The sequence below is a fragment of the Embiotoca jacksoni genome, unplaced genomic scaffold, assembly GCF_022577435.1.
Source record: "Embiotoca jacksoni isolate LCO1_2020_lvr unplaced genomic scaffold, fEmbJac1.0.p SCAF_9, whole genome shotgun sequence".
In the NCBI taxonomy this organism is placed as follows: Eukaryota; Metazoa; Chordata; class Actinopteri; family Embiotocidae; genus Embiotoca; species Embiotoca jacksoni.
The window spans coordinates 1,763,506-1,778,379 of NW_027185447.1; the positions used below are offsets into that span (position 1 = coordinate 1,763,506).

Genomic DNA, 14,874 nt, shown 5'->3' on the forward strand with positions numbered 1-14,874 from the left:
GACTGAGCATTTTGAAACGTTCACAGTATTTATACAGCAGCTAGACCTGCTTTACAATCAGAAAAAAAAACACAGAACTCTGAATTTAAACAAAATGGGACCTTTAAAGATGCTGAACTGTCAGGTGATTGGTTGGTTGAATTTCTTGTTTGAAAGTCTGTGGCTTTTGACACCATTCTGACAAACAGATACTTAACATTGATTGAAATAACAAGTGAATTAAGAGACAAGTTGACCAGTTAGGCAACACACAGCATGTGGCATCAACAAATGCATTGCAAACACAGACACATTGCAAGTAGCACCAAACAAAGCAGAACTGGGTTGTTACACAAAAGAGATTTCAGGGAACTGTAAAAAACTGAAGGATACATGAGGAATTAGTGAAAGTCTAATGTCTGGTTTATAGAAACTACAGTGGGTAATGTTCCGGAAGAGCTTAACTAACTTTACATAAGCCTCGTTTCCCTTTTTCTCTGTCATCCTCCCCTTTTTTTTTTTCTCTGTCATCCTCCCCCTTTTTTTTCTTCTTCTCCTCTATCTCCCCATCTTCCTTGTCCTCAATCCACTGATGCACCACTCCCATTTTCTCTCTCCACGGCGCTGCTCGTTTCTGTTGAAGATTTGTGGCCACTTTCAGTCGGCCCGGGTTTATCTTCCGCTGCTTGCCGCAACACGTACTCCATCACATGGCAACAGACTGAGGGAGCGAAGAGTGAAGCTGTTTTTAGATTCCAAAAATATGGTTGGGGCACTTCTGAGCTCTAAGTTTGATCATGTCTGAATGTTGTTCAAAGTGCAGGATTAGGCTAATTCTCTTGTCAACGCTTTTAAAGAACACGGGTAATTTGCATGATCCAGTCCAAATGAGGATGGATTATTTGGTGACAAGCAGATGAATCAGATATTTTAATTAGGTATTTTGGTGCTTGAGGAGTCCACATTAGCATGGAGGTGAACAAGAATTTAGGAGGAGAGGGGAGTTAGTTTTCCCAGCAGTAGGGCTTCGGCCCAGTTGTAGCGGTGCCAGTTGTTTGCCTGAACTGTTGTCCGTGAACAAGCTGTTGTTTCTTGTGTTCCAACAATGCTTTAGTTTGTCAGCGTCTCTCTCCCTTGGACATTTGGAGGGTTTTTAGAACATATGTTTAAAATGGCAAAGAGATTAGATTCCACTCTGTTCAGTAAATATATTCATGATTGCAGCCTGCTTCAACTTCACAGCGAGGAACGCTGCGCAAGCACACAGGCTGGAGATGGATGGGAATCGGGTGTCGCTGTTCAGACGCGGGATCAGAGCTGACACCATCAAACCCGAAGAGCACAACCTAAAGGAAGCCGACAGTGGGCGCCGAAAGCTCAGCTGCATGGCTGCCGTGCATCAGCGGGAGGGCAAGGAAGGTGCTAAAGCGGCTAAGGTCACGGTGAGGTCAAACTTTGCGCTTAAGCCAACAGGGAGACAAAAATAGCAGCTTTTATTTAAAGCACAGCCACAACTATCTGTCCCTGTGAGTCTTCTTCACTGAAATCTCACACAACAGAGCAACAGCTTTCATTCCTGCTCCAAAAACATGTCATGAGGGAGCCTTCTCAGAGGTGTGGAGCCTTTTCCCAGAAAGCCTCCCGGTGTTATAACTCTCGTACCAACGTGCTCTTCAACCCTCTGTGTTGTTGTGACTGTACAAGAAGCTATTAATTGCTCTTATACCCAAAGCCACATCTTGTACTTTTACCCATGGGTGCACATGCCAAATGTAATTCTGGATTTGGTGTGTGTCTGTCTTGAAACATTTTACACCTCACCCTTCCTCTGGTAAGACCTCAGCCTTAGTTGTTTCACACCTCTGTAACAGCCCACACTGTGTGCAATATAACCTGCTCGCACAGGAAGGGGATTTTTTTTTTTTAGTTGCTTTGCATTTCAATTTGGATTTGACTTTTCTAGGCTGATAAGCACAACTTCATTTGGACCAGGTTTATGCCCAGCATAATTTCAGGAGGCTAGACCTGTGAAACATCTTAATATTATATTTTGTCACACACTTAGCTTCACCGCCCTGATTTTGAAACTCAATTTCACAACTTCACTTTAGTTTTAAGACAAGTCTACCTACTGGCGAGAATCCCAGGCATCATGTGATTTTGTGCCATTTATAATATTAAAGAATTAAAGTCCTCAGCAGACGATACCACAACATGCTCATGGATTCAAATGCAGTTGTATTACATAGTTACATTCATGATGGCATGTTTTTCATAGACTGAAAAACTGTTTCTCTTCCATCTGCCTTGGAACTCAGTTTCCGAAATTTATCATTGAATATAACATTTAATTATTTCACCAAAACCCGCTCTATGTTTTAAAATGAATTGAAAGCTTGGATCTGTGGAATTTTCCTGGAAATTTTTTTTAATTGTCTTGTGAAGCAAAGTGTAAGTAAGTAAAATGTATTTATTATAGCATCTTTCACAGACGGTCACAAAGTCCTTCACAACAATAAAAACAAAAGAAATCAACATTCACGACAAACAACAACAGACCATTGAAACACGAGCACTAGACAACATGAGGTGTGACAAAGATGAATAGATGTGTCTTAAGTTATTTTTTGAAAGCGTTAACAGGAACTGCAAAATGTAAAGCGAGGGGAAGAGCGTGACATCAAGCTTGACAGCTTGCAAAATATTCAGTCAAACTACACAATAATTGTGTAATCATAAAGCAGGAAGTCAAGTGTAATCACTGAAATGTCATGGAGAAAATTATGGTTTACTGCAACCTGGCTTTTATTTTGTTTTTGTTTTGGCTGTTGTTATGATGACATTGTACTCAACGAGTCATTTCTGAGTTCAGGGAACATAGCAACAACTGTTACAACAAAAAAAAACAGAAGGTTTTTAAACTACCTAAAAGTTTCGCTGAACCATCTAAAGCACTTAAATTTGACGTAACACTGAATAAAATGTTGGTTCTAATCTTTAATCGCGCAAGAAAACTATGTGTGCAAAATACTGTAATGAAGTATATGAAAACTGAACAGGAAGTTGGTCTATAAACTGTGATAAATGTTTACAGGGGCAGTTTGGGTAATAATCATTGTCGTGTGCTTAATGCTACACTGGAGCGTTATTCAGCTAATGTTCTTGGGTTTTAGGATCGGACCAAAGAAGCCCAACTTTGTCAAGTCCAACCCAGTGAAGAGCACAGCAAGGCAGAGGGCATCGCCAGCATGCTGAGCCAGGCCATCACCACTCAGCACCTGCTCTATGCCAGCCTGGGCTCCGCTGAGTACATGGAGTTCGTCCTCAAAAACCCCTTCAATGTACCTCAGACCGTCAGCATCCACATTGATGACCCTGAGCTCAGGTAAGACGCCTCAAACACAGAGCTGACAGTGACCGATGCCCCATCTTAAACTGTTGGTTTTTATTTTGATTAAACTGGTTAATCATCGTTAAGGTTGGATGGGTTTTACAAGCTTGTAGGTGTTTCCCCAGTCTAACACGCCAACTCTGAGCATGTGTTCCTGTACTGTGTCTGAGTTTTCCATTATCAGACCGTAACAAGTCATGCTCCACCGTGAAACTGTGTTCACACGTTCTCAATGTGTTTCCAAAGATGGTGGTAAAGCTCTGGAGATAGTTTTTAGAACCTATTTTCCTACTTTAGGAAATAATGCTGCACCTCACACTTGACCCAATACAATGCGAGACATATGCAAACCGGGGCTTTAACTCTTTGAAGGGAAGGTAGTGTTATTCACCTATTGCTCAAGAGTTTCAACACCAGTTTTGGCTTCAAGTCTTATCTTAACTTGTAAAGACAAAAGACTAGGGTCTGATTTACTAAGATCTCAAATAAAGGGTTCTAAATTGCGCGTTTATTCCAAAAGTTTGCACATTTATTTTGCATCCGTGTTGTGGGTTATTTACAAAGAGTAATTGCGTAACTGGTATCAAGTGCAAATCACTATATTTAAATGCGTGTATTAAAGTGATTCCAGCCATTAAAAAACAGAATAACCGCAAAAGCAAACGTTATCCTATTGAAATGAACAATTATAAATATAACAAGAACACAACTATATGGGAGATTATCAGCGAGGAAGTCAATGCCGTGGGAAAAACGAAAAGATCAATAGACGATACTAAGAGAAAATGGCTTAATAATAAAACGTCAGGAAATAAAAGAGGAGGGACGGTGGATGAGATGCTTCTAACAAACAGCAGGTTCGGCTCTTTCTGTGGTGAGCAGGTGAATTAGCTTCATTCAGTGGGAACCTTATGCACCTGTGAATTCTGCAGCACATCGCATTCAGGACCTGTGACAGCACACCTGAATAACGGAACCGGGTGGGATATTCCTGCAGCGATACGTTGGAATGACCCACAGGCAAGAAAATGCTGAGTCGTAAGACGTTATGTCATTGCTGTTATTTCGTGGCTCCTCCTTGTTGATGGCTGTAAATCACCATTCAGTTCATTCAATAACTCAGAAATGTTTACACTGGTGGGAAAACACGTTCTTTACGTATTCTTTGGTTTCCCTGCGTCTCCTTCTCACCACAATAAGAGCGGCCGTCTCTCCTGATATGCGCATCTGATGTTCCCTCACAGTGTTTTGCACATTCAAGTAGAAATGCCCAATATTACATATTCATTCAGGAAGAGAAGCAAAATGGACAAAGTATGTTAAATTGCACATTTGAAAGACGCAATCCTCACTGCACGTCGTAGATCAGCTTGGACGTTTTTTTGCACGTGATGTGAAGTTTGAACGGGATTTTACACACGCAAACCTTTTGTGAATCAGGCCTTACGTATTAGAGAGCTTTGAAGAAACGTTAATTTATATATGATCCATCATTAACGCAACAGGAAGAAAGAAGAGGATCTCTACATCTGTGTTAAAAGGTTTTTACGCATGGCCTCTAGTCTGTCGTTGGTTCTGTGTATAATAACTAACAGGTAGCTGATTCATTACATCATATTTCTATCATTAGGTTATCAGATGTATTGCAATTATCCTCGCCACCTGTATACTGGATTTTGTTTCACCAATATTGTTCAGCTTTATCAGTTCAGTGCACAGTGACCTCGTTGTAGCTGAATATTAACACAGCATGGGTAATGAGTCTTTGACTTGTCAAAGTATGAAAATGCACAGATGCAACTGATAGCATTAATGAGGGTTTGTTCCATCCAAGTGCTGCAGTAAAGCAAAACAGTGTGACCAAGCATGCACAATAATAGGATCCTAAAACTGATGAAGCTGAATGGAATTCAGCCATCATTAATTTTTATATTTACGTCTGTGCTGCTCCGACTGTGACATGTTAAGTGTCCTCCGCATATAATCTACGGGCAATAACAATTAATTTTTTTGTGAACCAAAGGTCTGTAAGAACACACAATTAATTGGAGTGGCGGCATGTAGTATCGTCGCGTTTTCAATCAGATTGAGTCAGATCCACTGCCCACTCTCCCCACAGCTCATCCAAATATGGTCACTTCCAGCTCCAATGTGCTCTGAACCAGCAAGATGGTGACGGCCAGTACCCGAACTCAGCACGGTAAAACACAGCTATTGTGTTTCAGATCAGTTGATCAGGTTAAGAGTGATATCATCTTTCATATTTGCACTGCAGCTACCTTCTTTTCATTTCTTTCTTTGACAAAATCCTCTTGTTGTCGGAACATGGTTGCATGCTCAGGGAAGCTTTCAGAGTTTGTGTTGGTTATGCAACATTTTCTCCCATTTATTGCTCATGCAGTGGAAATAGAAACCATTAACAATATCAGAAGTCTTGATTTAAAAGGTTCCAGGTGGATACAATTTCAAGGAAGTAAATTATGCTGCACCACTCATGTAATGATGGAAGCCAAAATGCTTTAAAAAAAAAACATTAAGCCATCCCTTCATCCAAACACGGTTTTAAATAATTGAAAGTGCATCAGCACCGGAAAGGTGAAGTGATAAAGTCCTGAAGATGTTTGCTTGTGTGAATGTGTATTTTGTTCAGGGTGTGGGAGTCTGATTCACAGCTTGCTCACCGTTTTGAGATGAGGCGTGTGTGTAGGTGTGTGCTAATGTGCGTGTTTGCATGTGAGCTGTTTTTAGGGTTGGAAATTGTTTTTCTTTACTGTATTGACACATCTGGTTTATGTGTGGTGGGTGCACTGTTTAGTCTTCGATTTTTCCATTTTGAGACGGCACGTTTAGTTCGTGTGCGTGGGCCTTAAACGTGTTGATTTTCTCCTGTGCTGAGTTTTTGGTTATAATTGAGTTTTCAGGGCAAAAAGCAGCCACCTATCCAAACACATTTCCCATCCATGTGTCAACAGGAATAAATAAGGAAAGTGTTAGCACCCACCAAGCATTATGTTTGCAAACATAATGTCGGTCCACAAACAAAGAAGATTCTCGCTGCTCTGCACAAATAGCTGTCCTTGACACAGATGCAGACGTGATGCTGTTGAGATGCCAAATACCCCTTTAATCCACACGTAGCAGCCATTATGGCTGCTGTTTCCTGGATCACCCGTTCTTGGTATCCATGCTGTGTTTGTTTTCTTCAGTTAGTATCATTGTTAATCCCTCCACTCTGACTCTTTTGTTATGGATTCTGCTCATGCTGCAGCATCGGATTAACATATATCAATGTTGATCAACAAAGGCTGCAGCGCGCCATGGATGAATCATTATGGCATTAGCCCGGCCACCGGGCCTACCAAGGTCTAATTGAGAGTCATCAATCCCTGCATCTGTCCTCCCGCTGGCTTAGCACCCTGTTAGCTTATTTATTTCTTGATGAGGCAGTGAGACGCTTTACACCGAACCGTCTGTCACCTCTACCAACAGCCTGAAATGTGTAAATTTACCAGGAAGCTGCAGTTCGTGTGCTTCTGCTGCAACACTTGCACGAAGTTCGAGTTCACGAAGTACAGCTCTGCCAAGAACACGTTGATTCTTTATGAAACAACGGTATTTTATTATAGATCAGCAGTGCTGCTGTGTGTTGTTGCAATGTACAGCTCTGTATGTGACTGCGGTACCGTAGAGGAGATGAGGAGACATGAAGGAAGGAAAATTTAAATAAAGTCATTTTAGCTTTGTTTATTTTGGTCTTACGATGTTTGAATCACCATTTTCTGGGTTTATCTAACTTGCTACTGGAAACAAAGGGATTTTACAGGATTTAGAAGCAATATTGCTCTTCGCTCTGATTTGGGGATGAAAGCCTGATTGTCTGATGAATCCATTTGTTCAACTGCTTGTATAGTTTCTCTTTTACAGATTTTGCACTCTTTGTTCACATTGAAACATTTTGCCACAAAGCTGCACTATAAGCTGGCACTATGACACATTGTTGTTAGAAAGTAGGCTGCAGGGTTGCAATTTAGTACATTTGGTGGTAGGATAACACACGGGTGGACATGAACACAAATGGCTCAGAATTAAAAAGCACAACACGAAAACAGTCAGGTGAAGGTAAATATGAGTTTACTTAAATCGAGTTTTCCTACAAGCCTGCAAAAACAGGCAGGCATTCAAAGCAGAGGAAGCAAGCGACACCAGGGGACAAACAAACATCTGGAGCACATTGGGTACAAAAACAGTCTTTGAAATTGATAGCAAGAAGCAGTCGAACTAATTGGGGAAGCGAGGCGGGGAAAGTCGGGTGACACCACTGGCGGGAAAGCAGGGCAGGTCTGAAACGACACAGGAGTTACACAGTCAGAAGGAATGAAAGACGGCAAGCAAACGATGACAAAACTTTGATACCACAGGAATATTGGACTATACTCAATTCCATGTTTTATATGTCAATTTATGTCTGTTTTTGTGTTTGTATATTGAGAGAGTAGGTTACAATCGGAGTCAAATTCCTTGTATTTGTAAACAAACCTGGCCGATAAAGCTGATTCTGATTCTGAATATTTACGGCCAAAGAAAGTATTGTTTAGTGAGAATTCCAGAAAAATCTCTGCAGGCAGTATTCAGCTCTCATGGATTGAAGTTCTAACATGAATTTGCTTAATGAGGAGATTCAATATATTTTATTCCAGTAGCCATCTGCTAAGTTTTCTCAGGGTTTGAACATGTGTGAAAAGAACAAAACTAGCCCCAGTATCTTTGTTATCCCGGTCTACATGAACCACAGCTTGGTCGGTGCACTGAAGTTGCTCTGCTGTTATTTCCTCATCAATATTTCAGCCAATATTTGACAAGAAGCTTTCTTGAGAGCACAACATGGCCTTGGGTCAACTCTTTGTTCTATAGAAACAAACGAGAGAAAAAGTCTGACCCCTAAACCAAATCCAGCATCAGACTCTGAAGGGAGCGTACTAAGTGAGAGGCTGAGCTACAGTAGCTGGAGCTTTGATGTCTGCTGCGGTTTCAGGCCCAGAGGCTCCTCTTGACGTGGAGGACACGTTTGCTACCTGTTGCCATCCATTTTCCACGGCCACCTTTTAAACTTGGCCACACAGAGCCAAGTCTGGTGGACAGCAGAGAGATAGGAGACTGTGGAACTGCTCAGCTCCGGCTTTCACTCTCATTATTTCTCTCCCATTCTCTGTCTTCCTTCTCTTTGTTTTCACAACTCTGCATTCATTCTTTTCTCTCTCCTGATTTCCTTTTAATCATCAACTTTATTTTGTTCCTTATCTCTTTTTACTTGATCTGTTTGTCCTCTCCGCCCCCTACTGTGTTCTATTTTCTTTCTGTAAAAATAAATCATCCCATGCTTTTTGCCACGGAGGCTCGGGTGAAACTGACATACTCAAACACTCTTTGTTGTAATGATAAGCCACAGGCAAAATTCTTTTATTCCAAGTGCACAGGTGGGAATCTCCAAATAAATTTCACGGAATTGACTGTTGCATCTTTCCCTAATGTTAGCGAGTGTGCGCCCTGAAAAATTCATGAACTCTCGCTCTCCTATTGAGAGAAATTCCCTCTTTCTGTGCCCGTGGCTCGGAACCTTTGAAGTTTAAAGCAGCACTTCCCTTTATGAATTTGGGCGTGAAATTTTTGGCATTCAAAGGAAGAGAAAGGAGTAGAGACGAGACCTCCCTCTGTTGGGACATGGTTATCTGCTCCTGTTCTTTTCTCACCAGAAATCCATTTGTTGGGGAGTGGAGGGGCGCTTTCACTGACCTCCATGCACTTTCGTCATACCTGCTGTCTGTAATTAAAAGCAGAGCATTGTGTTGCAGTGGTGCGACTGCCTAAATGTGGAATTTTGTTCACTTGCACTGCTGGCCATATAGTGAACTTTAGTATTCTTCACTTCAGTGTTGTTATTTCCCTTTAGTGACGACACAAGGGGAATGTATTGTTTCTAGTGCTTTTTATGTATATCTTAGACGGACATAAAACATAAAGGATATCTTCTCCCTTGTATAATAATAAAAACAAAATGTTTTTCTAAAATATGTGTCTCTAGTTCATGATATCGGTTTATTTGTTTTCTTTCCAACCATGTATACTACGGTATATTTTGTCATGTTTTTCTTCGTCTAGACATGAAAAACCACATGGTTCATCTTAAGCAAACAAAAAAAAACATAGTTAAGGTTAGGAAAATATTTTTTTAAGTATTCCATGTTTCTGGCACATCTATTCAAACACTGCTCTCCTTGTTGAAAGTCTTGAGTTTGATTCATCAAAAACTCGGACTCAGTATGCTCTAGTGGACTGACAAGCATATTACACGCTCGGTCGTCATACTGGGCTGAAGCATGAGAATTAGTATCAATCTCATTTTATGTCTTTATGCATTAATTCAGAGACAGGATGTGGTGAACTCTTCCTTTTTTTTTTTTTTTTCTTAAAGCTGATTTAATACCTTTATTCCACCTAACATGCACTCAACCCACTTGCATTTTATGTCAGCATCTCATTAACATTCATTCTTTCAATGGCTTCTTGGGAACATAAGAGGAAGTTGAAGAAGCGCTTTGGCATTTAAGAAAATAGGGATGAATTGCATCATTGAAAAATGTACCACAAATCATTTGGTGTCATTTGTAATGCAATTATTATATTAATGGCACTAAACAGCATCCTGTTTCCAAGCTAAACAAATGCTTTATGGTTATTCTCACACACGTCTCTGCTAACTGACACCATTACATGTATACCACTTTAATTCACTGTCCTAATTACATGTTTTCTTAGGCTTGTGCTGTCAGTAGATTATTCTGTCCCAAACTTTGGAAAAAATATCTGAAAAACTCTCCACAAAGAATATTCAAACTCACCTGAGGGTGAATTTGAATGGACTCTGAGACCAAAATGCTTTACTGCAATCAAGTTATTTCAATTCATGTTCCTAATTTGAGAGCAAACTTATTTTAAATGACGGCCTCTTCTGTACCACCACCCTCAGTATTTTTAATCACACTTGAGCAGAATCATGTACTGTATGTTGTTTGTTCTAGAACGTCTCGTCATTAACACTGCAGCATTCAGCAGTGGGAGTTTAGCATTTAATTTCTGATCGTGTAAAAAGCTCAACTCTGATCCTGCATGGATCCCCTCAAAAACGTGTAAGAGGCTGCTTTCATCTCGTTCATGTCCTTTAATCTTTTCATCCAGTGTCATCACTGACACAGAGGAGTGGCGCTACTTCAAAGCACTAACCAAAACTCCCACCCCCCTGGAGGAGAACATGTTCCACTTGGAGGACGGTGCCCCGGGTCCCAGGGTTTACCTCCGGCCCAAAGAGAGCATCCATATTCCCCTGAAATACCAGAGCTTCCTGTGCGACCACACCATGGCCCTCCAGGTACACTGCAGACCAGAGCGGTTCGTTATAACTGTGAAAACCATGTTTAAGGAATGATAATTATTGCTGGATTCAGCATTTTTAGCAAAACCAGATTCTATTTCATCAGTCAAATGTTGTGCTTGAACTCTTGAAGTGGTTGGATTTGTTCTGCAGTAACGGACAATCATCGCATCTTTCCATCACTCCGGATCAAAGTGACTCTTCGAACTTATGATTTCATTTCATTTTTCTATTCTACATATCAATTTCAGTTCAAGAAAACCTTTTAAAACTCGCTGGCTTTGAGTTTACCCAACATGTGCTTTTGGTAAGAGAACACCACGAGTAATTAAAGATGGAGCCGTGATTAAAGTTGACTATCATTCATATAAATGTCACCAGCCATAGCTGATCCATTCCAAGGGCGAGTTCTATACACGTAATGGCAACTCAGGCGTGTTGTTAAATTGATGTCAGAAGTACAGTTGAGAATAAATTCCATTTACATAAGCTGTGCTCTTATCTTCTGTAGATTTTTTTTACACCCTTTGGTCATATACCTGCCTGTTGGGATCATTTACAGTTTTCTTTCTGGGTGTGCAGATGTAAAGTTTTCTTTGCAGTCATTTGCTTTTTTTTTTTTTTTTTTTTTTGGTTGATGCTCAGTTTTGATAACAATTCTGTGTCTTATCAAATCCTCACAGGGACCGAGCTTCTTACCTCCGGGCAAAGGTTCTCCAGTGGCCAAGAAGAATCTGTCCAATATTGTTGTTGCCAAAACTTTTAAGGTACAGAGTGCTACTTAATGCCGCATGTGATATTCTATACATATTGGACCATCTTTATCTCTATTTGAACTCTTTGGCCTCTCAGTCTTAGATTTATTTGTCTGCAGGCTATAATTATAGCAACCTATGAATTTAAGGTGCACGGCAGATGTACTGTATGTTTTGAAAAGAGCTTTTTAGTACATTTTAAATATTTTCTCACATCCTCAGGAATATTAATTGATTGTCAGATTTGAGAAAACAAAGACACCTAAACTCAGTGCATGGTGTGAAGCTTTATATTTGGAATTTGCTCAGGTTAACCCTGTGCTACATCTCTAAATCTAACATCCAGTGTACACAGACACACACACACTCCCAGACAAATCTCTGAGGAGTGGCAGTGCGCCGCCTCTTCCCTCCCCTCCTCTCCCACACAGCCACGCAGACACAAAGAACACTTTGAAGTGTCAACTATTTAAAAAGTTACACTCACCAGATGAGATTGTCAGGCAAAATTATATGCCGGAAAATCACTTTTATCTTACTCAACATTGTGTATCTTCCCCAACTGGCAAATGTCAGGCTGGAGGCTGGAGAGTTAAAACTATCTGGCATACAGGACAGCTTGACATGTCTGGATAATCTACTTTAAATGAACCGTGCATATACAGTAATACTCTAAAGTTAGTTTACTATTTTAAGCACTTATTACACTGAAGTTTAGAAGAGCTAGAAACAATGTGACTGTGGTTGTTGGGGCGGATGTAGATAAGACAATGTGCTATATATCTCCCTGTGATGTAATGTTCTCTGCAGCCTCTGAGTGCTACAGCTGTCACTAAGATTTACTTTTGTTTCCCATGAATCCATTCAAATTAAAATTTCACCCTCTCGCTATAGACTTGAGATTAAATCAGTGCTTCCATTATTGGCACAGATTCATTCTGCAAAAGGATATCCATCACCGCTCGCTAACCTGCAATACCTCACAATAATCTTGTTGTTCATGTGGAGTACAGTACCTTCAAGCTCTCCCATTGCACAGGGTGATGAAATATTTGCCAATCTGCCAAAGTGTGTGTGTGTGTGTGTGTGTGTGTGTGTGTGTGTGTGTGTGTGTGTGTGTGTGTGTGTGTGTGTGTGTGTGTGTGTGTGTGTGTGTGCATGTGTGTGTGTGCGTGTGTGTGTGTGTGCGTGTGTGTGTGTATTGAGAGCCAGTGTCAGCACTGCTGCTCTGAGCAGAAATCCTGTCAAGAGGTCAAAGAGGTCGGGTCTGGATCAAATCTGTGTCCCACTAAAACTGACAAGCCCCAACAGCAGAGCTGTCAGGATGCCAGCTTTGGCACCGCTGTCAGTCAGCACACATCACCCGAGCCAGATATGGGCCCCTCCTGCTGGTCAGCATGGGCCCGCAAATCTGACGCATCAACGGTTTGGATCGCTGCTGTGTGCTCAATGACCAGATTGGGGGAAGTTAACTTCAGCGTACAGGGCAGTTCTCGTGACTGGATATTTGAAGCTGTTATTCAGTTGCAGTGAAGTTCTGATTGATTTCCAGGAATTTTTTTTGTCGTATTTAATTGCACTAAGTCTAAATTTATATATTAAATTAAGAAATAATTGCAGGAACAGCGGTGGTGGAACCAAATTTAATGAGATTTGCATTTTTTTTGTGAAATAGCACACTACAGTTTGTAGCACAGTGGATTCAGTAAGAGTTCAGACCCCCTCACCTTCTGCTGTTGTTGTGTAGCAGACTGGATTTTAAATGGGTAATGTGGAGATTCTATGAGGTTTTATTCGGGGCTTTTTTGACCGAGCCACTCGAGGACAGTTTTCCCCGAGCCACTTCAGCATTGTCTTGCTTGATGCTCCGAGACATAATGCTTGAAGTTCTGCCTAAACAGCTCTCATCACCCCACAAAATGCGTTTTACTCAAGAGTGGCTCCTGTCTAGCCACTCTGCCAATAAGGCTTGATTTATGTAGTGTCTGTGAGATGGTTGTCCTCATGGGAAAGTGTCCTGTTTCTGCAGCTTCTGAGGCTCTGTTAGAGTAATCATTGGTTCCTTGATCACCACGATGACCAAGGACCTACCAACGGACCTCCTTTAATCTGGTCTGATAGCCAAGTCTATGAACCGTCCGGGTGGTTCAGACTTTAGTTTCATAATTAACGAGGCCACTGTGCTCCTGGGAACAGTCGAATCACTAGAAATAGTTTTACACCCTCGCCCTGATATATGCCTCACCACAAGTTTACCAAAGAGGTTTATAGAAAGTTCCTTGGACTTCATGGTTGGTTTCTTGTCCCGACATGCAGTGTGAAATGTGTATTCACAATGGTAAAGCCAAGACGATGCATCTGCCCACATCTTGGTGTGCCACAGCTGAGGGCAATAATACATGTGTAAATAAGAGGTTTCAGTTTTTGATTTTCAATAAATTTGCACACAAAAAAAAAAATTCTAAAAGCATGTTTTCACATCATCATCAATGGCTATTGAAGGAAGGTTGATGGGCAAAATCTAATCCGGCACCTTTTGCAGCAACTCTGCTTTAGTTGTTTGTAGCGTTGTATCATAAAAATCATTTAAGATGGCGTTGAGTCTGAAGATGCGTGAGCAGGATAGCAATTCCAATGTGTCCCCATGTGTGGTGGTGTGTGTTTACATCAGCCATCATATGTAACCATATGAAATTAATGCATATGTATGTTATGAACCCATTTGTGTTGATTTGCACAGATCCTCAGGGCTATTTTAATGCAGCAATCTTCAAAGCATATTCAGCTGCTCTGCGGGGGGTTTCAGTAGTCGTATTGCAGCTAACTTTTATATTCTAGCATGCACTGTGCTCCATCATCATCATCATCATCATCATACCCTCTGGTGAATTTTTAAATAAAGCTTCTCACAGGCTGCTTTTTCAAACACGTTATATGTTGTTTGGAGCTGAACTGCCTCAGGAAGAAAACATGGCAATTACGGTTCTGCATTTCACTAAAGAGAGTCAAGGAATTCAAATGTAGAGGTTCTTTAAATATGTAATGATAGCAGAGTTTGAGATCTCACACAGAGAGAAAGCTCAGTTACTACCTAACATACATGACCTGCCTAAATTTAAAAAATCTTCATGAAATTTTGTTGTTTTTATTTTATTTAAAAATAAAAAATCTAGTTATGAGAACTGTGATCTTATTTTTATAAATCCAATTCTTGATTCAGATAAGAAGTACAGCGAAGTACTCGTATAGTTTTAAAAGAGTCTCTAAAATGTTCAAATGATTCACTGTAAACATTCATTACAGTGTACAGTCTGACATCCTGG

At 40.7% G+C, this 14,874-nt stretch overlaps 1 protein-coding gene across 6 annotated transcripts in view; it reads left to right on the top strand.

The window, feature by feature from the left end:
- The window catches only part of nphp4 (nephronophthisis 4), a 182,050-nt gene that overhangs the window by 152,857 nt on the left and 14,319 nt on the right, over window positions 1-14,874 (top strand). For 5 of the 6 annotated variants that reach the window (XM_069140665.1, XM_069140666.1, XM_069140667.1 and 2 more), the window contains 4 exons: window positions 1,204-1,421; window positions 3,153-3,364; window positions 10,604-10,793; window positions 11,480-11,563. In XM_069140665.1, the coding sequence (XP_068996766.1) occupies window positions 1,204-1,421; window positions 3,153-3,364; window positions 10,604-10,793; window positions 11,480-11,563 (704 nt within the window). The remainder of the gene's footprint in view (window positions 1-1,203; window positions 1,422-3,152; window positions 3,365-10,603; window positions 10,794-11,479; window positions 11,564-14,874) is intronic. The other variant, XM_069140668.1, reaches the window with a different exon arrangement.